At 37.0% G+C, this 22,285-nt stretch overlaps 1 protein-coding gene across 1 annotated transcript in view; it reads right to left on the reverse strand.

Annotated features, from left to right (window-relative positions):
• LOC108715506 (adenylate kinase isoenzyme 5) overlaps positions 1–22,285 on the reverse strand; it is a 108,927-nt gene that overhangs the window by 17,435 nt on the left and 69,207 nt on the right. The window contains exons 8-11 of the mRNA XM_018260723.2: positions 12,749–12,825; positions 10,074–10,119; positions 9,599–9,634; positions 4,400–4,563 (exon numbers count right to left, since the gene is read on the reverse strand). Coding sequence (XP_018116212.1) covers positions 4,400–4,563; positions 9,599–9,634; positions 10,074–10,119; positions 12,749–12,825 — 323 coding nt within the window. The remainder of the gene's footprint in view (positions 1–4,399; positions 4,564–9,598; positions 9,635–10,073; positions 10,120–12,748; positions 12,826–22,285) is intronic.

A 22,285-nucleotide genomic window follows, 5' to 3' on the forward strand; every position in this document is an offset into this window, starting at 1 on the left:
AAATTAGTTCCCATCACATAGAAGGTGCTGTTTTATTATTACAAAGAAAATTAATTTTTAAATAATTATTTGCTTAAAATGACATATTTGCAACATGGCCTTCCTGTAAATGAACTTTCCTGATATTTTCAGGATAAAAGATTCCATACCTGTAGAAAAAATGATTTGAATATGATAGAAACGTAATATTCATAAGTTTCTGCAACTGTACAACTTAGTTAGGTCACAAAATTGACACCGACGTGAGTTTATGTTATTAGTAGAACAATAATGTCTTAAAAAATGCTTAAACAAACTTCATATAAATAGCTACATACTTGCAGAAAGGGACACTAGAGTTTGTTGTTTCTTCCTTGTGGGTTGCGCCACTCTCTGCGCTTGAATCGGCTATTAATGTTACTAGGAAGGGCTTTTTGCCACCCGAGTAACGTACAGTTTGCTGCTACCTGAGAGTTGTTAACTTGCCTTATGACAGGAGTGCCCCTGGGTTGAACTTATCATGAGTTTTGCAGACACACAACCCCAAGTCTGAAAAGAGTCCATCAATGAAAATGTGTGCCTATGTTGACAGGAAAAACATTAACACAAAGGGGTATATTTATAAAAAAAAAAATCATAATTAAGGATTTTTGTGATTCAAGAAAACGCAGGGATAAAATGTGATGGGAAACATTATTTAGAATATTGTTTGAAACTGTGATTGGTTACAAAAAACACCCAAAAAATTTGCACAAAAAAGCTCGGTAGCTTCTAGCGGGAAATGGTTTTATTTTGTTTTTTTTCCAAGTTTAGTAAAACAGTTGAGATTTTCAGCCTCATAGAAAATGAATGTAACAATGAGATTTTCGTTTGTTTGTGACATCTATATTTTCTGTATTTTCTTAAATATACCTTGAAAATAAAATACCGTAAGTGGTCGATAAAAAATATTGTTGCATTTTTTTTTAACATAGTTGTGTTTTTTTACCCCTCAAAAATTGACAAACCTGCCCCATATACACTTGTAATGCTCACACCCAGTTATTTCAAGAGGGAACATTACCTTGACTATCTGAATCTTTGAAATTTTGCTTTATAATCATATTGCTCATTATCACAAAACATATTAACTGCTAGACAATAACATTGTAAACCAATTTTCTCAGGGGTTACTGGCAAAATCAATACATTTATAGAAGCGGACATTCTGTATAATATATGCACTACAAAATCCTGCATAATTGTCTGTAATAAACATATACAGTAGGTTTAATGCTTGTGTTTAATTAATACAATAGCAAGACATCATGTCACTAAAGTAAGTTTCTCACTTAATTGGCTTTTAGCAGAGAGCCCAGAACACCCAACAGGTGCAAATAAGATACTTTGTAACAATTTTGAAACAAAAAAACACAGTTTAGATAAGGATAAATATTTTCAAACTTTCATAACCTGCCAAATTTTGTAAAACAAACATGGTAATTAGGGGGTTTGGCCACAGAAAGGGGTGTGGTCAAAAAAATTGCTGCGCTATGTGCGGAAAAAAATTTTTTGTCCCTCTTTTTACTTCCAAAATGTTGGGAGGTATGATTTACCCACTTTGATCCACTACCCAACCCAGACCCGCAACTGCCTTATCCACAACCTGACACGCGTCCTGCCGACCACCATCAAACAGGAAGTGATGTTGCTGCAAACCGGAAGTGACATTAGCAAAAGTGGGAGGGGGACAGAAACAAGTTTTGTAAAACTTTAAAAGGTGTAAAATATAGAAAATATAACATAAGATAAGAAATTTAGATGAGACCCGCAGACCCGCATTATACCCGCACCTTAAAATCCTACCCTCATTCTGCAGGGTGCCTGCTTTTTTTGCAGGTAACCCACGGGTACCCGACCCACTGCACTGCAGGCCATTTTCTGTCATTGCCCTTTGTTTCTCTAATACTTGTTTGTCATATTTGGTGTCTTGCAGCAGATGCACTTACACAGAATGACAGGGGTATGGAATAAATGCTAGCAATATAAGACACAATTAATAATAAAAAATAATAATCTAATCATATTTTAATGAAATCTTAAATTAAACCCTAAAATAAACATTTTGCAAAATACTACATTTAGTTAGAAACCTGTTGTGGATTTAATGTAGAAAAGTCCAAATGAAGAACAAAGTAGTGCCTTATTGAAATCTGATGGTTATCACATTCAAGTTTAATATTTGGCTTTAAATTACAACCTTTGTCAAGCTCAGTTTTGTCCTTTTCTTTTAATGACAAGGACACAAAGTATCCAAGTTACCTTTGTATTTTTACATGAGGAATGAAAAAGTCATTGGGAACTGTGACTGACATTCAGAAAGAAACCTTTGTTGAAGGAATAATATAAAATCTCCATGACTATCCATGGAAAGTATTTCACTAATGGACTACTTGTCTCCTGTGGCTGAGTTCTTTAGTACTACTGAGAAAAACGCTATTGATTTTTCTATATATTCTACTCAATATTTATTTGATCAAAATCTGATATTTTAGAGAATATCAAAGATATTAGCAGATAGATCTGATATTACGGAGATATTAGCAGGTGACGTGGCACATGAATTTGGGCACTCTGTTCACGACTATTGCCAATTCTGTTGTTTCCCTCAAATACTAATATGACTACTGAAGGGATATTTCAGGGGGTATCCTGAAATAGCATTCGGTGTATGATTGTCCTAATAGCACCTTATACATGTTTAGAGACCAACTATTAACCCTTAAAAAGCATGAGTCACTGCAGCCTATCATTCCACTTGCATCCACTTTGATCCAGCAATCACTAATCCCTCTGATTTCCCCCATAGGGGGATGTAATTAAAAATTGCAAGCAATATTTAAATGGCATTTTTTCAAATGTTTAGCACTGTTCTCAATGTAAAATCATTCCCTGGCTAATATTACATTGCTAAGCAAAGGTTAGTGTTAAAGGGATACTGTCATGGGAAAATTTTTTTTTTTCAAAATGAATCAGTTAATAGCGCTGCTCCAGCTGAATTCTGCACTGAAATCCATTTCTCAAAAGAGCAAACAGATTTTTTTATATTCAATTTTGAAATCTGACATGGGGCTAGACATATTGTCAATTTCCCAGCTACCCAAGTCATGTGACTTGTGCTCTGATAAACTTCAATCAGTCATGTGACTTGTGCTCTGAAAAACTTCAATCACTCTTTACTGTTGTACTACAAGTTGGAGTGATATCATCCCCTCCCTCCCACTCTGCGCACTTTCGGGTTTTGACACCGGTTTGCATCCAAAGTTTAAATATTTAAAGGGGCCTCAGGCAAATATTCATTGCCCAACAAAAGGTCTATTTCTTAGTTCCTGGGTGTGTTCTTTGAGTATTCCTGATATGTTCTTGACCACGTCTTGCTCGCTGCCTGTCCTGACCACTGCCTTGTTTTGACTATTCTCTTGGATCTTGTTCTACTCTTAGGGCTCTTACACATGAGCGTTCTGACCTGCGCTCCCCTGCGTTCCGTTTTTCGGCGTTCAGCCGCAGGGGAGCGCAGGAATAGACGCAAGTCATTATTTGAAATGGGGCTGTACTCACTCAGGCGCGTGTAGGCGCCGAACGCAGGAAAAATGCAGCATGTTGCGTCTGAACCTGCGTTCGACGCTTACACGCGCCTGAGTGAGTACAGCCCCATTTCAAATAATGACTTGCGTCTATTCCTGCGCTCCCCTGCGGCTGAACGCCAAAAAACGGATAGCAGGGGAGCGCAGGTCAGAACGCTCATGTGTAAGAGCCCTAAAGGTGTATTTATTACACTTGTTTCTGAATATTATTCAGGCCTCAAGACTAATTGGACAAAGTCACGGATCTTCTCAGTAAACTCTCAGCTGGACGTTCAACTACTCATAACCAAAAAGAAAAGAAGCGATAAACATAAAGTGCTTTTAGCTTTAATTATGTTATAAATAACTGTAAAACCATTGAATGTCTAATAAATGTATATTGGAACATTGAACAGATTTTTTACATTTTTTGTTTTTTTAATTATTTGTGTTCTTCTGACTCTTTTCAGCATTCAAATGGTGGTCACTGACCTTGGCAGACAAAAATGTATTGCTCTGTGAGACTACAATTTTATAGTTATTACTACTTTTTATTACTTATCTTTCTATTCAGGCCATCACCTATTTGTCTTCCAGTTTCTCCTTTAAGCCAATGTCTGGTTGCTAGGATAAATCCAATCCAAACCAATTAAAAACAGACAGAAAAAAAGACATATAATTATCACAGATTACTATCTACATCATACTATGGCTAATTTAATGGTGAACTTGTCCTCTGTCTTAAAGTTGGGAGAAATCCTTTATCTTTCGTTTGAGTGGAAAGGCAAAGCAGATGGTATCAATGCCAGTTCACTTACCATTGGCACCTGATCTCCGTGCTCCATGAGATCTTTGATTAGTTTGCTTCTCTCTGTACAAGTTCCTAGGTCATTCTGCAGAAGCTCACTGATTGCCACTGATGATAATCCATATTTCTCTGATAGTTTTTCACACTGTGTTCCTTTGCCGGATCCTGGGCCTCCTTGAATGCACAGAAGAAAATACAGTAAACACACAGAACTTAAAAGCTTAATTACTCTGTTAAAATGTATTGCAGTTAAGTTGCAAAAATGCACAGAAGTCATGTATTGTAAATAGCTGTTTTATTTCTTGAGGGAGACCATCAATGCAAATGCCAAAGCACTGCCTTAGTGTTCTTTCTAAAAGTACTTGAGTATGGGGTTTGGCTGTGCTCTGCACCTAGTGCTATACTAGAAATCCAGTGTTAGGTGATGAGTTCAGTGCCAACAAGTGCAGGGCAGCCGTGTCCTTACCATCTGTCATAAGGCAGGTGCCTGGTACATACAGGACATTTTTGCAGTCAGTGCTGCAATTTTTCAGCACTAAAGTACAGTTTAATAAAGTACAATTTTGCCATAGGCTGCCCTTGTGCAAGGCATATAACAAACAGCTACTGAAAGTCATATGAGAGGCACATAATATAAAATGAACATCCAGGTAGAAAAAGAAACTGCCAGAATGTACACACTGAGTAAGACAAAGCTCTACAGCTCTTATCATTTATACTGCATTATAGGAGAATTCAACCTGTGGGCAAAAAAACCCATACCCCCCACCCCAGGTATACCTCCTCCCCCCAGGCTAACTACCTCCCCCTCAGGGAAATGCCCCATACTCCATACTTGCCCCTCATCGCAGATTCTTCCAGCGGAGTTCCACAAATCCATCTTCTGGCTTCTCGGTAACCTGACTGGGAGATCTGTATTTCTGCACATGCGCAGTTGGAGCAGATTTGCCGGTTTGCGACAACTGCACATGCGTGGAATTACACGGAAATTGACGATCTCCCAGCCAACTTACAGAGGACGTGGAAGATGGATGCGTGGAACTCCGATGGAAGAATCTGCGACGAGGGGTAAGTATGGAGTACGGGCGATTTTCCCTGGGGGGTAGTTAGCCTGGGGGAGGGGGATCTACATGGGGTGGGCGGTACGGGGGTTTTTGCCCACAGGTTGAATTCTCCTTTAAGGGGCAGATTTGCTAAGGTTCAAATGGTAAATTAAAAATTTTTGATTTTTTTGGTCAAAAATCACAATTTCAAATTTAAAACCACCAATTCAAATGTGAGATTTATCACACCTACAACCTACTTCACCACCTACAACCTGCCGAGTTCATGTAGAAGTCAATGGCAGAGGTCCGTTGAACCATTTGAAGTTGTTAATAGCCTTCCTGACATTCGAGGTTTTTTTTCAGAACTTGATTCGATTAAAATCTTCGAGGTCGTTCCTATTCAATCGAATGTTAAGAGTTTTTTCATAAATAACCTCCCATTTCAAGTTGTGGTTAAATTCAAATTTATTAGAGTTAGAGTTAAATATCACGTAACTTCAAAATTTGACCTTTTATAAATAACCCTCTAAGTGTATGCAAACGTATTAAGTAAAGTTCTGATGCCCAATGTAGGTCAGGCATGTTGTTTATATGTATATAGGGTTAATTACTTAGTTTAGCGCTAATAACATAGCATTAAGAGCAACAGAATTTGACTGTTTAACACAGCATTTAATAATGGTTTACACCATATCTTTAGTATAGAATTATATGACTCATTCACAATTACACAGCCATATATAATTGCGCAAACAGAAACCAACCCCGTAAACCTTTATGTGTCTGAATATACTGAAAGGTTTCATTTTAATTCTTCACTAAAATGAAATCAGGGTGAATTGTTTAAAAAAAAAAGGTACAAGGGAGCATGATTATTTAGGTTCTGAATATACCTGTGTGTCAGATTAGAATCTGTCAATACACTTTTCACATCTTGTTGAAGAACTACATTTTTTTATGTATTTATTCATGGATATAGCAGATGGCAACTCAATGGATGTGTCCCTTAAGATGTTTCTGCATTTCGGTTTGGAGCATGTGTAGCCATAGACAATGTAAAAGGACTAGGGTCCACCATACATGTTTGTAGAGTAACAAATGGAATGGACACTTTAGCACATTGAGTTAAAAAGGCAAGTTTTTGCTCCCAAATTTACATGCAGTTAAGATAACCCATCATGTGCATCTGTCTTATGTTACTGGAACAGAGAATCTAAGAATATATATACCCTCATATATTATTTAATACAATGACAACTCACGCATACACTGCTCAATGTTGTAGCCCACATACTCTTAATGTTGTAGCCCACCTACGAGAACAGTCATACGCACATATTGTCTCCTCTGTAATTTCACTCTCCTACATGAAAATAGCTAAAGTTTCTAGTTAAAAAAACACTTTGCTGTTAAAGAAAAAAGAAGCCTAAGGCAAGGTTCTCATATCATGGCAGTGGCACTCGTTTAACAATTGTGCTGTACTAACTATAATGACTCCAATACACAAAAAAAAAATCCTCAATCAGTGTCCTAAATTTTTATAACATGGGGCTAGACACGATTCTTGGCTATGTCTATTTTGCTCTCAGTACCTGTACTAGGAATATTTTTTAAACTTGTGAAATATGGAATACGTCACTGTAGGCTTTCAATTAAAGGCAAACAAGAATGATATATACAATTTCTGGCTAGGAAGCCGTATCATGTGATGGGACACGTGAGGCGTGTTTAATGCTAGAGTCTTGAGACCTGCAGCAATTTTTCAATGTTCAGGTTGGGGCTCAAATGCAGAAAACATGGAGAATTGTGCCTGTTTTGTGCACCTGCATCCTGCCATCCACTCCATAAAAGACCCCTACTGCTTCTCACAGCCTTCCAGTTGTAGCCTAATCTCATTAGAAAAAGTGCAGAATCATGTTAAGACGTTACGGGATTTAGTCTGCAGAACAGTACCATAAACAACACTTTCAATAGCAAGGATGGCACTCTGTACATATTGTACTAAGAGATACTTGTCAGTAGAGGAGCTTTTTAAAACACAAACCTTTTGTGAATTGTAAAGTGCCACTTTGCCTCTGAATCTGTTAATGGTAATAATGCTTACAGCTCTGGCTCAAACATTTTCATTATAAATGATACCATTACAAACCTAATTTTAGGATTACAATAGGAAACGTACTGCCGCTCGCTTTCTGGCTCTTTTTTAAGTCAAAATCAATGGCAAGCTATTATAAAGAGAGACAAAGTCACTTTCTATTTGATGGCAGAGCTGTAACAGTTATAGCAGGAAAACGGACTAATAAATTTGGTTAGAAAATGTTGTTTTTTTAAGGAAACATGGCAATCGTTAAATCTATTTATAGAATATCCTAGGAAATCATTAGAATATATAAATCTGAAAAATACAGCAAGCAGATGAAAGCATAGGAGAAACATGCTGAGAACCCAGCAAGCATAATTAGAAAAATGAAAAATGGCAGCTCAAACCTAAAGTTTAGAGAGCTGCTGTAATGTACCGCTATTCACTGCTGTCAAATAATTACTAAAGGTCAAAAAGAGAAACAATCTGTGCTCTGCTGAGATCATACTTGGGTTTTTTTGTGGCAGTAAAAACACTTTCTTTTATTCACAGCTTATTGTATCTCAGTCCCTGGCAGATATCTAATAAAGGAAATGTAACTTGTTTAAATTCAAGTATATTTTAAATCTTCACAACATTTGATAGGGGTTATTTACTAAAATCCAAATATTCCTTATTATTATTAAAACCACTTCAACCGAACTCCCGTGCACATTTTTACCTTCTTTATCAATAAATGAACTTGAAAAAAATCTGGTTGGAAAAAGACCTGATAAAATCGTGAAAAAATCGGAATCATATGAGTTTTCGGATTTGACACCCAAGAACTGGGATCGGATTATCCCCCGAAAACCACAAATTAATCACATTATTGTACAAAAGCCAGTGCAGATCATGATATCTTCCAATTGTAAATGGGACATCTGCCATTGACTTCTACATGATCTCAGCAGGTTTGAGATGGAGTACTTTTTTATTTTGACTTTTAGCAGCCTCTGGGTTTAATAAATCACGAGAAAAATTAGTTTTTTTTCCACAAAAACAAAAAAAAATTATGTTTTCCCCATTAAAACTCTGACCAAACAAAAATCTGACTTTAATTAATTAAATTAATTAACCCAATTGATGCATATACCTTATTGTACAGTGTTACATAATATATTGGTGCTATATATGTTAAAGATAGGTGTCTAGTGTATAGAATACTGATTAAACACATCTAATAGAGTTACAGACCTGGGGTGTGGATCACAATACCTTAAGGCTGCTTTAAATACTTTAAACGTTAAACAAACCCAATAGGATTGTTTTGCCACCAATATGGATTCATGCAGCTTAGCAGCTTAGTTGGGATCAAGTGCAAGGTACTGTATTATTATTACAGAGAAACAGGAAATTTTGAAAAAGCATAATTATTTTCTAAATATGGACTATACGGGAGATGACATTCCCATAAATAGGAGCTTTCTGGGTAAATGGTTCCCTTACCTTTACTGTAAATAGCAATGCAGGCATATATATATATATATATATATATATATATATATATATATATATATATATATATATATATATATATATATATATATATATATATATATATATATATATATATAGAGTCCTCTGCACTTAACCCATTATCAATATATTTAAGACAGAGACATTTTGTGCATACTGCTACTGAAAAATGCCTTACCCTTTAAACAAAACAGGGATTGTTTGTCCATATATTGCAATATATTCAAGCTGGCCAACTATGTCAAAGTCATTCCATATCTGAAAGCAGCTAGTAAGTTGCAGGTAGCACTTAGTCCCTTTGTAAAATGTATAATGAAGCAATAGAATTCTTAATGAATCAGATGAAAATTGAGCGTAGGACTGGCCAGATATGTAGGCCAAACAATGTATTTAAGTTTGTCCTTCATTATATTTTTACACTTTGGTAAGTCTATCTATCTATCTATCTATCTATCTATCTATCTATCTATCTATATATAATGATCAATCTGATTTTTATCTAGCTGATATCACTAGGTGACTGTAGTTATATGATCATTTTAGCAAAATATAGGTTTTCACTTACCTACTACAAAAATTACTTTTGCTTTCTTCAGCTCTTCTGTAATGAGAAAAAAACAAGATCAAGTATAAGATTGTTCATATATTTTTTTTTAGTTTCTATTCTTGTAAGTATGTTTAAACTTTAAAGGATATTGTTTCCAGGGTGGGAGGGTTGGACTTGAAAGTGGTGGGGAAGTCCAAATGATTACACACTGCCATAGAACTATCTGCAGTGTTATTAGTAAACTGCTAGCTAACTCTAGTTAAATAGTTATAATGCTCCCATATACTGTATAAGCAGTGCATCATCTACTGGGAGGTAAGAGTTAATAAAAAGCAATTTTAAAGAATAATATTTTAGATTATTGTTCTTAAAAATAAAAAGTTACACATTTTAGCTGTCAAAGTAACCCCACTGACGTATGAGCAATGTGATTCAGGCAAATTAAACATAAATCATTGCACTGACAGCACCTGATCATTGTCTGAAAACATACCTCTTAGCCGGCAGTCATCTCCAAAGGGTGCCATCAGCTCGTGCCTCTGAGAAGCAGCAAAAATATAACACAGAATGATTACGTGCCAAGCTTCATAAAGTGTCAGCTCTAAAGGGATGAATGATATGAACACTGCAGAGCATAACTATGCCTTAATTAAAAGTATTTGTGTATTTGTGTTTCAAAGATCTATTCCCTAAAACAGATGCAGAATATAATATTCAGATAGTTATGAATCTGGGCCAGGAACTGGTACCTACAACCCGCCATGAATAACCAAGTTGTCAAAGACTGATCTAGGCACATCACATTATAGAAAGGATGGGAACGGACAACTTTCTAGCTGGACATACTACATTTTAAAAAAAGCAATTTACCATCAACCTTTATAGCAATTGTGCTAAAAATAAACAAAACCAATTGAAAATTGGTTATCTTGCTACTTGTTATTGACCTCCACTGCTTGTTCCCTATCCTGACCTCAGTATGCCTCCTTGCCCGGACCCTGATCTATCAACAATGAATTGCTTTATCCATTAGTACTGTGACTTGGCCTGTTCTTACTGCCTACTCTCCACTACACTTGCTCTGTTACATGCTCATGTAAGACCATGCTAGTGTTAAGTAATTAAAAAGTTCATATGCAATAACTGATGTACACAAGAGACTAACCCTAATCACATGAGTAATGAGAAAATTGTTAGTTATTCTGTGTTTAAATGCAGAGCTAACTTTCAAGCTAGATGTGTGAAGCTAGTTGGTGAATACCAATGAAGAATACACTATATATATATATATATATATATATATATATATATATATATATATATATATATTTCATCACTCACGCAGTAAGATATAAATGGCCTCGAATAAATATCTGATAATTGTAGCACATTCATTTAATTTTGAATATTTTAGGAAAATACACGTTTTTGAAGAAGGCAGGCCAAAAACAGCTACACCTGTGCCACACATTAATATTTGCAGTTGGAAGAGAAGGGCATTGCCTTAAACCTGCATCACTTCAGCTCTTGGGATCTGTATTTGGAAAGCTACAGTAAACTCCTAAGGGAACTAGGCTCATATTAAGCAGCATGTGAATCACAGACGAGCTACACTGGTACAGTGTGTAGTATTGCACCATCAAATTTTTAGGCTTTTGGATTTCATACCAAACATCTCTCCACAGTCACCTCTTCTCCCTCTCCACAAGTGCTCTACTTCTGTGACAGTTCCTGCACTGGCAACTTATCATACACAGAATCCACTTCACCTACTTAATGACCAAATACACCCCTAGATGTAACCTTTGCTTTGATCCCAACCACCTTCTCATTTTTACTTTTACAGACTCACAACTAATGTCACAAGTGTCATTTTCTCTTCTGGCATAAAAAAAATGCCAATGCATATTGCAAAAATGCAACTGTCACTTTTGAACTCCAGGCTACATAGAGGGGGTGACAAGCCAGATGGCACAGAAGCCTCTGTTGGGCTAAGCAGTAATTTTGTGGAGGAAATTGCAGGTTAGTGTGTCTGGGATGGCAAAAGATCACAATCATAGTTGTTATTCAAGAACCTGCTTTTTTTACTAAATAGTTTTTTTTATGTCCCAAGTAGTAAGCAAATCTTCAGTCCACATATAAGCCTTCTATACAATGGGCGATCCTTATCTCAAAGACTAACAAAGCCTCCAGCTGGGGGTGGGGGGGTTTAGTTTTTATAGAGCTCACTATCATTTTCCATTTTTCTTCATCAAAATAAATTGCTTGTACAGCTCACTTAAGCAACCCTATCTTTACACAGGAAGTAAAGCTGGCCATAGACGCACAGATCCTATTGTAGGAATCGAGGATTCATGCGATTTTCGGATCGTGTGTGGAGAGTGCCGACATCTTTCATCCAGGGGAGATCGGTCGTTTGGTCGATCGGTCAGGTTTGATTTTGACCCGACTGATCCCGCCGGAGCCCATTGCACATCATAATCGGATTACCCCCGATATAGCCATGCTCATAATGGCATACTGGGGAAAGATCCGCTTGTTTGGCGATGTTGCCAAACAAGCGGATCTTTGCGTCTATGGCCACCTTAAGTCATAAAATGAAAGAATGTCTATTGTAAGATGTGTGCTTAAAAATATCACAATTTTGTGTTCTTTTCACCAGTGGTAACAACTCCAGGGAAAATAGTGCTGCAGCAAGTAAGGCTGTAATATGGCAGCTTAGGAAAAGATGGATAAATGGGTCCCTGTAGCCAATGGAGGAGAGCAGTTGGGTCATCCATTCCTTACTCCATTTAGGATTATTTTTTAGCTGCTCAGCTATTAATGATTGTGCCAATTCTGGCATTGTGACTTGTTACACTATTTTCATCTACATCCTTTTCAGGTTATTGTGTCCATCCAATATTTTATCGATGGAGTATAAACCCTATTTCCAGTCTCTTCTTCTCTCATATGGAGACTCCAGTACATTCTCTTGTTTCACAAATGTCAGTGCAGGACATCTGCAAAGCAGATTATATATTTTATATGATGATTCACCAAAGCTGTGTTTTGCTTTTTTTATTCAGGGACACAGTGTGACATATATGGAGTAATCTATACCAACAGCTACATCTAGCCTTTGTGAAAACACATAAATTGGCTTTAGAGTCAATTTTATATATTTACCTGTTCTTCAAAATGTGGCTCCAAGTCACCAGCTTCCCTGCTGTCTATAATAAGATTAAGGTCAAGCTCACTCGGCTCTACAATAGGAAAATATTTTTTTTTGTAATACCTCTTGAAACAAACATGCCAACATTATATGCAAGTTGCCATAAGTGTACTGGTCTGCAGATTGCAGGAAACATGATATAAAAATCATACATATAGATTAAAGGGGTTGGTCACCTTCCAACACTTTTTTATCAGTTTTCAGATTGTTCACCATAAACAAAGACTTTTTATCAATTGCTTTCCATCTGTTATTTTTTTTTACCGTTTTCTCAACATTTAACTTTAATGTTCCTGTCTCTGGGTTTTCAGCCTGGCAGCTCAGTGATCCAGGAGCATCTGAATTGTTACAATTTGCTACATTTAGTTGATACATTTAGTTGTTACATTTCTCAGCAATATCTATGGAATATTAGCACAGCTGCATTTAATGAAACTCATGGATTCTGCTCAGCAGGGACAAAGATAAGTAATGTATCAACTAAATGTATCAATTTAGAACAGTTAAAGGGGCAGATTCACTAAAGGGGCGAATTGTCGCCAGCGACCACTTCGCACCACTTTGACAAGCAAAAAACACTACGCTAATTCACTAATATGCGAAGTTGCGCTCGGGGGTGCCGAACGCTGGCGACTTTTCACTAGTGTTACTTTGGCAGTGTGAGAATTTCATAGTGAAGATGCGCTAGCGTTCGTTTGTGCCTAACAAAAATTCACTAGCGTTTTTTGAACTTTAATGCATTTTCGGCACACAGGATATGATGTAAAAGGTGGCCATAGACGCAAAGATCCGCTCATTTGGCTACATCGCCAAACGAGCCGATCTTTCCCCGGGCGGGCATGGCTATATCAGGGGCCCTATGGCCGAACAATCGGATTACGTTGAGAGTGCAATGGGCTCCGGCAAGACAGCCGGGACAAAATCAAACCTGTCCGATCAACCAAACGACCGATCTTCGCCGGGCGAAAAATGTCGGGACTCTCCACACACGGTCTGAAAATAGTACGAATCCTCAATTCGTACGATAGGATCTTTGCATCTATGGCCACCTTTAGTGACAGAAGATTGAGGAAGATCTGGCTTCTTTTAAGCACTTTGTCTGGTCTGAGGTGGCAAAGTCAAATCTGGCAAAAGAGGTAAGGTTCAGTAAAATCCGCACTGTACTGAAATTGCGGAGTAATGACCTTTCTCCAGAGCGAAATGTCGATAGATTGTGAATGACCGCTATTGATGGTCTCCTTTGCTAGCGAATTGATGCCTACGCCTGTTATTGAATTGGCTTTGTCCCTGCAGATGTGATTTCTGGCGATAAGTTGCTAGCGTTAGACACTTCGCCCTTTAGTAAATCTGCCCAAAGAGTCAGCGCCCCCCTCTCCACCCAGAGCTGCTTTAGAAGGGGAAAATTTTAATTTTACACTAGAATATTAGAAAAATGGTCACAAATAGAAAATAAAAAGAAATTGGAAAATTATTTCAGGTGAACAATCTGAAACCAACTAAACTGGAAAAAGTGTTTGAAGGTGAATGACCTCTTTAAGTATCAATTTCTGCATATTGTGATATAATATAGTTATAACAAACACAATACACTAGAATACAAAACTTCTGATACTAATAATAACAACATTTATGTTCCAAGCATGCAAGAAAAAAAAAAGATACAAATATTTCAACATAAAACTATGTTTCCAAAAATATTATGAAGATAAAAGAGAACGGGTGATTTGGCAAATAATTTAAGTCCTACTATTTAATTCAAAGATATATCAAATGTTTAAACTGAGAAATTGTATTGCTTTTTGAAAACATATTCTTGTTTTGAATTAGTGCACGACACAAGGAGCTTCCACATCTGGGCAGGCACCAAATCATCTCATTCTGCTTTTATTTATATTTTACAGTGTCCAGGCTTTTTTGGAAACAATTATGTAACTTCACTGCAGTAGACACAAACTATTTTGCATTATTTTTCTTGATTTTTGATATTCTGATTTCACATTTTCCTAAAAATGTTTTGCTGTGTTTACTTTGGAGTTTAAAGGGTTTGTTCACCTTCAAAACACCTTTTTAGTTCAGTTAAGACTTTTTTAAATTGCTTTCCATTTTACGTTTTTTACTGTTTTTCCAAAATGAAGTTTACTACTACGGTGTCTAGTGTTGCAGTTGCTACATTAGTTGATACATTTCTCAGCAGTATCTGTGGAATATCAGCAACTATTGTATCAATTCTAACAGCTGCCTGTAATGAAAATTCTGTTTAGCAGGGTCAAAGATAAGAAATGTATCATTGAAACAGTTACAGTTAGTGCCCCCCAGAGCTTTAGAAAAACATAAATGTTGAAAAATGAAAGGTTAAACTTCAATATTAGAAAAACTGTCACAAAACAATCTGAAAACAACTGAACAGAAAAAAGTGTTGGAAGGTGATCTCATTTTAGCAATTGTTCACAAATGGTCATGCAATTGCAATAAAATATACCAACATTAAGGGGGTATTTATTAAAACTTGATTTTTTTCCTCATTATTTTAAAATAAAAATTCATAGTAAAACCCATCCATGATTTAGCTTAATTTATGTAAAAATTCCAAATGAAAAGTTTATATGTGGGGAAAAGTCTCTACAAAATAGTGTGACAAATTGAATTGTGTGACTTTTTTGAATTGTCCCCTGAAAAGCTAAAGTTTTTGAGTAAAAACCAGCCCAAAACCTTTGAAGATCATGAAGGCAAAACACATCTTCCAATTGTAAAAGGGGCACCTGCCATTAACTTTTACATGACTTGCACAGGTTTTAGCTGGCGCATTTATGGATTCAGAATTTTAGCAGCTTTGGCTGCATCTAAAAATGCAAATGTTTCACCTTAAAATTTGAGGCTTAATAAATAGGCCCTCTATAATACAGAATATTATTTTCTCTTATTCTTCTCTTTGTTTTTGCTCAGTTCACACATTCCTGTGCTACAATAATTAGCCTATTTGTGTCACACCATGAAAGCGGTGGCTGGTGAAAAACGACAAAAGAGTCATTAAGGCCATTGCTTAATGTAGTTATGAATCAATTTAATGAACATTTTCCAATTTACATGCAAGATCTGCCTTCTCTTTGCCCCTTACATACATGAATACATGTATATACAGTATGAATTACATTCCCTGTCAATTCTAGGAACAATTCCATTGTTTTTAGCTTGTTATATGGTTAATCGGAAATTGGGTAAAGCAGAAGAGAATGAACCAGTCAGAATTGTATTAGTATTTGTTGATAAAGGCAGCTTAGGCAGCAGCCACACAATGACAAATTATGTATACAAACTCATATGAGCAGAAAATAACCTGGCTGCCCAGCTGCTCTGCACTCAAGACCTGATTTGCTGTGTGGAACACATTGAAGATCATTCAGGGAATAACATGGCAGAATTAAATCAAATTGCCTGCCAATTTTATCAGAGATCCAGAGCAGCTGCATAGTTATCTTTCTATTCTACCTTCCAGATGTTACCGACTTCTCTGCTCTTACTCATTTACTTTTTAATGTATTTTGTGACTTTCTCAGAAAATGGCGTTGCCTATTAGGCAGGCTGTATACTCGGCTGTTTGCCTGACTGGAATATTATGTCACAAGGATTATTCTAAAAGAATAGAGTGCTCTTCGTGAATTCATTATGTTTACTATTTACTATAATGGTCAGAGCAACAAGCATTAAACTCTGTGGGGCAGATTTATTGAAGTTCTAGAGAGTTTTTTCAGGATGTTCGAGTTGTCATTTGTATTTTCGAAATGTATTAACTAGAACTTGCTAATGTGAGTAATAGAACTCGAAATAATAGGAAATTCGAATGCGTAACCGAAACTTGAAAATTCGAGTTTTATCAAATTTCTATCTAATTTTTTTAGCAACCCATTTTTTCACCTGTTTTGACCTGCTGAAAGACTACGAATATTTGAGTTTTAAAAATTCTAAATCTCGATTTTGGCTATATAGCCTTATGGTTCAGGAAATGGTTAAAGGCTGCATGGGATGCTGCGAAACACTGGTTTACCAATACAACCCCTCACCTGATGCTATTTTAGTTTGAAAGAGAGTGTTTGGAGTTAAAATAGCTTGGGCAAGAAATTATAATCTGCCACCTTTGTGGCAGAAAAGGAATTTCATTTAAAATGTCGGGAAACTGGAAACTTGAATACACAAGCGGTGCGGCAAAAAACTAGATTCTGATTCGATTCAAAGCAATTTGAAAAAAAAAACCATTCAATCGAATTCACCCAATTCAACCTTATGCATAAATTTGACCATAGTCGAATTTAAAAATACGAATTTAGACGACATTGACATGATAATAAATCTTCCCCTGTATGTATGTAGTCAGGTCTGACAACTACTTTTGTCAGTATAATATACAAAGCATTACTGGAGCAAAGCTTTGATTTTGTTCTTCCTCCTATATCAATAATATGTGTTTAAAATGGCAACATTATGGATACAGAACTGAAAATGCACCAATGCACTGGTTCCTGCACTAAGCTGTAGCACTGTCAGTTATAGAATAGTAGTACAGGTATAGGATCCCTTATCCGGAAACCCGATATCCAGAAAGCTCAGAATTAGACTCCATTTTATCCAAATAATCCAAATTTTTAAAAATGATTTCCTTTTTCTCTGTAATAATAAAACAGTAGCTTGTACTTGATCCCAACTAAGATATAATTAATCCTTATTGGAAGCAAAACAGGCCTATTGGGTTTATTTGATGTTTAAATGAATTTCTAGAAGACTTAAGGCATGAAGACCCAAATTACGGAAAGATAGGTTATCCGGAAAACCATAGATCCCGAGCATTCTGGATAACAGGTCTCATACCTGTATAGCAATGGCACACTAGTTACATTCAATAGTGGAGGAGCACACCATATTCACTTAAAGGCAACTGACATTTTTTGATTTTTATTAGCATTTCATCATATTCATTGATTTTTTTGTCATTAAATTGAATTGACAGCTAGAGGCTAGCAGGCGTGTACTGGGCTTATTACTAAAGTGTAGAGTAAAAGAAAAAAAAAAATATCCAGCGATTGTATCTGCTCCCTAATCGGAACGTTCTTCCACCCAACATATTGCTTAGTATTAAATATGTAAGCCATAATGATAAATGACCCTGCACAGTATGCATCTTTGTTTTATTGATTCATGCAATTACAAACATTGACATTAAGGGGCACATTTACTGTCAAAGTTAAATCCTTTGACTTCAAATATCGAAGTCGAAGGATTTACCGCAATTCGTTCGTTCGATTAAACGATTCGAAGGATTTTAATCCATCGATCGAACGATTTTCCAAAAATTTGTTAGAAAGCCTATGGGGACCTTCCCTATAGGCTAACATTGAAGTTCGGTGGGTTTTACTTGGCGAAGTAGGGGGTCGAAGTTTTTATTAAAGAGACAGTACTTTGACTATGGAATGGTCGAATAGTCGAACGATTTTTAGTTTGAATCGTTCGATTCGAAGTCGTAGTCGAAGGTCGAAGTAGCCAATTCGATGATCGAAGTAGCCAAAAAAATCATTCGAAATTCGAAGTTTTTTTCTTCTATTCCTTCACTCGAGCTAAGTAAATGTGCCCCTTAATTGAATGAAAAAATAAAGATTAGATGTTTGTATTTTTCATATGTAGTTTCTCTGGAACTTAATGTTTAATGAGGATTTATGATGTGTGAACCTGTTGTGGGATATCACAACAATGGAGACGTTGGCCCTGGCAACAGGGTACAAATACCACAATATCCAAGCACCGCAGCAATAATCCATCAGCTATTTTTACTTTGAATATTTGTGGCTTGTGCATTAACATTCTGTGTGAGAAATGTAATAAAAGTCAAGAAGAGAAATAAAATTCTCACAAATTATGCAATTAAAATTCACAATGCAAAAACAGTCTAATATCCTTTATTAGGCTGTTATTGCATTGTGAATTTTAATTGCGCTATTTAAGTCATGCTTGAAGGTGGCTTAATATTTTGGAGCAACATTTTACAGTAAGACCTTTTACAACATACACTGAGCACTGGCACAATTGATATAATTCCAGGTGGGGGGAGCTTGTTTGGGTCAGCGGCGCCCACCGGGCTTTTTCCAGGTATCCTGTCGGTCCAATCAAACCTTGGATTTGCAGCATAATCATGAGACTCACCCAGCCATGCCGTTGTATTATTCTGTTACTATTATTGTTGGCCGATCTTTTAAACAAGACTGATTGCATTTGTCAGCATACATGTTTATTCTCCTTTGCTTCCATTAGGTTCATTGTGTTACATTTATCATGTATTAAATTATCACGGGAAAAAAATATGGGCATATTATCTGAATAGCTATTCTAAAGGCCAGCCTTTCAATCAATAGTGTTCAAGCTGGAACATTTCATTAACCTGACATACATAATATTGCTTGATTAGGTTTAATGGATTTGTGAAGACAAATTTATAAGAATATTTAGGTGTCAGAAATGGTACACTGAAGTCATATTATTTGGGGTTCTTTTGTAATTATGGTATCTGCTTCACAAGCCTAGAGATTAAAAGAGCAAAGCACTCTCAGTGCTCATTCTATGCACAGAGTCAGATTTAAAATGGTTAGTGTATGTGTAATCTTCTGCATAATTGTCCTTGGCTGCTCCATTCTCCCACAGAGAACAACAAGCCTACATTGTACCTGTCTCCCATTATTCCAAGCACCAGTGATAAACATTCATGATGTTTCACCTTGGCAGACAATGCTGCTTTTCAGTACTTAGTCATAAAGCTTAGCAGCCCATGTAATAATTCTAGGAGCAGTATTTGTTCTTATGATACAGAATCAAGCTGGTTTAACCCTATAATACACACTGTCTTTTCAGCAAAAGCCAAAGCAGTAAAATGTTCAGGCAAGAGAGAAGCTGAAGGTTAAAGGGATACTGTCATGGGAATTTTTTTTTTTTTCAAAATGAATCAGTTAATAGTGCTGCTCCAGCAGAATTCTGCACTGAAATCCATTTCTCAAAAGAGCAAACAGATTTTTTTTATATTCAATCTTGAAATGGGACATGGGGCTAGACATTTTGTCAATTTCCCAGCTGCCCCTGGTCATGTGACTTGTGCCTGCACTTTAGGAGAGAAATGCTTTCTGGCAGGCTGCTGTTTTTCCTTCTCAATGTAACTGAATGTGTCTCAGGGACATGGGTTTTTACTATTGAGTACTGTTCTTAGATCTACCAGGCAGCTGTTATCTTGTGTTAGGGAGCTGCTATCTGGTTACCTTCCCATTGTTCTTTTGTTTGGCATCTGGGGGAAAAAGGGAGGGGGGTGATATCACTCTAACTTGCAGTACAGCCGTAAAGAGTGATTAAAGTTTATCAGAGCACAAGTCACATGACAGGGACAGCTGGGAAATTGACAATATGTCTAGCCCCATGTCAGATTTCAAAATTGAATATAAAAAAATCTGTTTGCTCTTTTGAGAAATGGATTTCAGTGCAGAATTCTGCTGGGGCAGCACTATTAAATGATTCATTTTGAAAAAAAATGTTTTTCTCATGACAGTATCCCTTTAAGGGCAAGTGGCAAACAGGAATATAGGAAAACAGGCACCTGTATGGACAGATAGCCAGCAAGAATATCCAAGTAACAGATGCAAGACTAGACATGTGGTAGACAAGATGAGAGGGACAGGAAAAGTCCAGGAACCAGGAATTTAGTCAAATAGCAGCCCTTACATCTCTGCCACACTATGCAACAATTAGGTTATAACAATGTTATCATGCAGTGGTGCAACAAAATATTACTGGGCCCCACAGCAAATTATTTTTCAGGCCACCAAAATGTCTAGTATATGAATTGGAGCCCCAGAAGGCCCTATACCTCCTGGGCCCCCCTGCAGCTGCAGGGTCTGCTTCCTCTGTAGTTACATCCCTGTTGTCATGCACTTGAAGCCCTCACACATCAAGATGGAGGAGGAGAGACTTGTAACATTTGGTAACATTATGGCCATCCAGCAGTGTATATGGTAACAGAATACCACAAACACCATAGCCCCTTGGAAGCATGCACATCTCAGTAAGCTGAAAACGACTATTTTGTCACCCTGAAAATACAGTCATCAGTCACTAGTGATGGGCAAATTTGTCCCGTTTTGCTTTGCCGAAAAATATGTAACTTTCCCGCAAAATTTGACTAAGAATTCGGAAAACGCATTGAAGTCAATGGGCGTCAAAATTATTTTGACGTGCGTCAATTTCAATGCCCATGACAATTGTTATACGAGCCCCTATTTTGGCCAAATGCATTAAAGTCAATGGGCATCTGAATAATTATGACTCGGGACAATGTTTATGCACGACTATTCGCCCATCACTATCAGTCACTGTAAAAGTGCTTGCCTTCAGGCTCTACAAATGTCATAGTATAAACCTGTACATGCTTTGCCATTCTCTGTTCTGCCAATGGAAAGCAAGTATGAACCCGTATCTGCCATGCATTCTGCCTTTACTGCTATTGACTACATGCAACAATGAAACAATATGCCAACAGTTTCCTCAAGCCAAGTCTCCAAGTCCCAGAATGTCTTGCAAACTTCAGTGATTCTCCATCTTTACAGGTCTTGTAAGGAGGTGAAATATATTCTACTGTATTTTATTCAGGTAAATAGGTATGGCAATATGCAGAGCCGCCAGCAGATGGCACCAACCCATAAGGTTGACCTGTAGTGGAATTTCCCTGCAGAAGCCTATGTAAGTCAGTGCTTGGAATAAGCACTGCCTCTTTGCCCTAAGATCATCCACAGGAGAGACAGTGAATACTGAGCAAGAACAGATGGGTATCAAACCCTTACAGTTAGGTAGTGATTATAAGGAGCGAGAGTTACATAGGGTTAGCTAGCAAGTACAGCCTGTGTTCCAACAAGGAGTTTAGATTTGGGGTTCTGTCCCAGAACGATTGTGTGCCAGATAAGGGAAGGGAGCATGTAGGGACTAGGTTAGTGGCATCCTAGTGGGACTGTTGTGGCCAGTGGTCCAGTGGAAGCTTGAGCACAGTAGATAGACACTGCAGAGAGGGAAAAAGGGGCTTCATAGGAAGAGTAGGCCCTATAAAACGCCTAATGGCTCTCTGCCTGTGCACTGTATGACAGGGATCTTTGTGGCTTTGGGGAGACATGTGTGTGTAGTGTTTTTGCGACATAGGTATTGTAAGAGGATTTCATGAGAAGTTTATGTGGATAACTTGTTAACTTATGAGTAAGTGATTCTAGTGTGCCCCTGTGAACTTGTAAAGCAGTTAAATAAATGTTTGCCTTGGTTCATTGCACTACGTGCATCATGCTTTAATCACAACCTAAGGGCCTACAGGTGCTCTGGCTGGGAGTGTGCCAGTTAAGGGTGACCCAGTTACAGTTTGTTAAGCATCGAATATGAATTGAATTTGAAACCTAACAACCAAACTGCTAAAATTGCAAACTGAAGAGCTG

The sequence above is a fragment of the Xenopus laevis genome, chromosome 4S, assembly GCF_017654675.1.
Source record: "Xenopus laevis strain J_2021 chromosome 4S, Xenopus_laevis_v10.1, whole genome shotgun sequence".
Taxonomy (NCBI): domain Eukaryota; kingdom Metazoa; phylum Chordata; class Amphibia; order Anura; family Pipidae; genus Xenopus; species Xenopus laevis.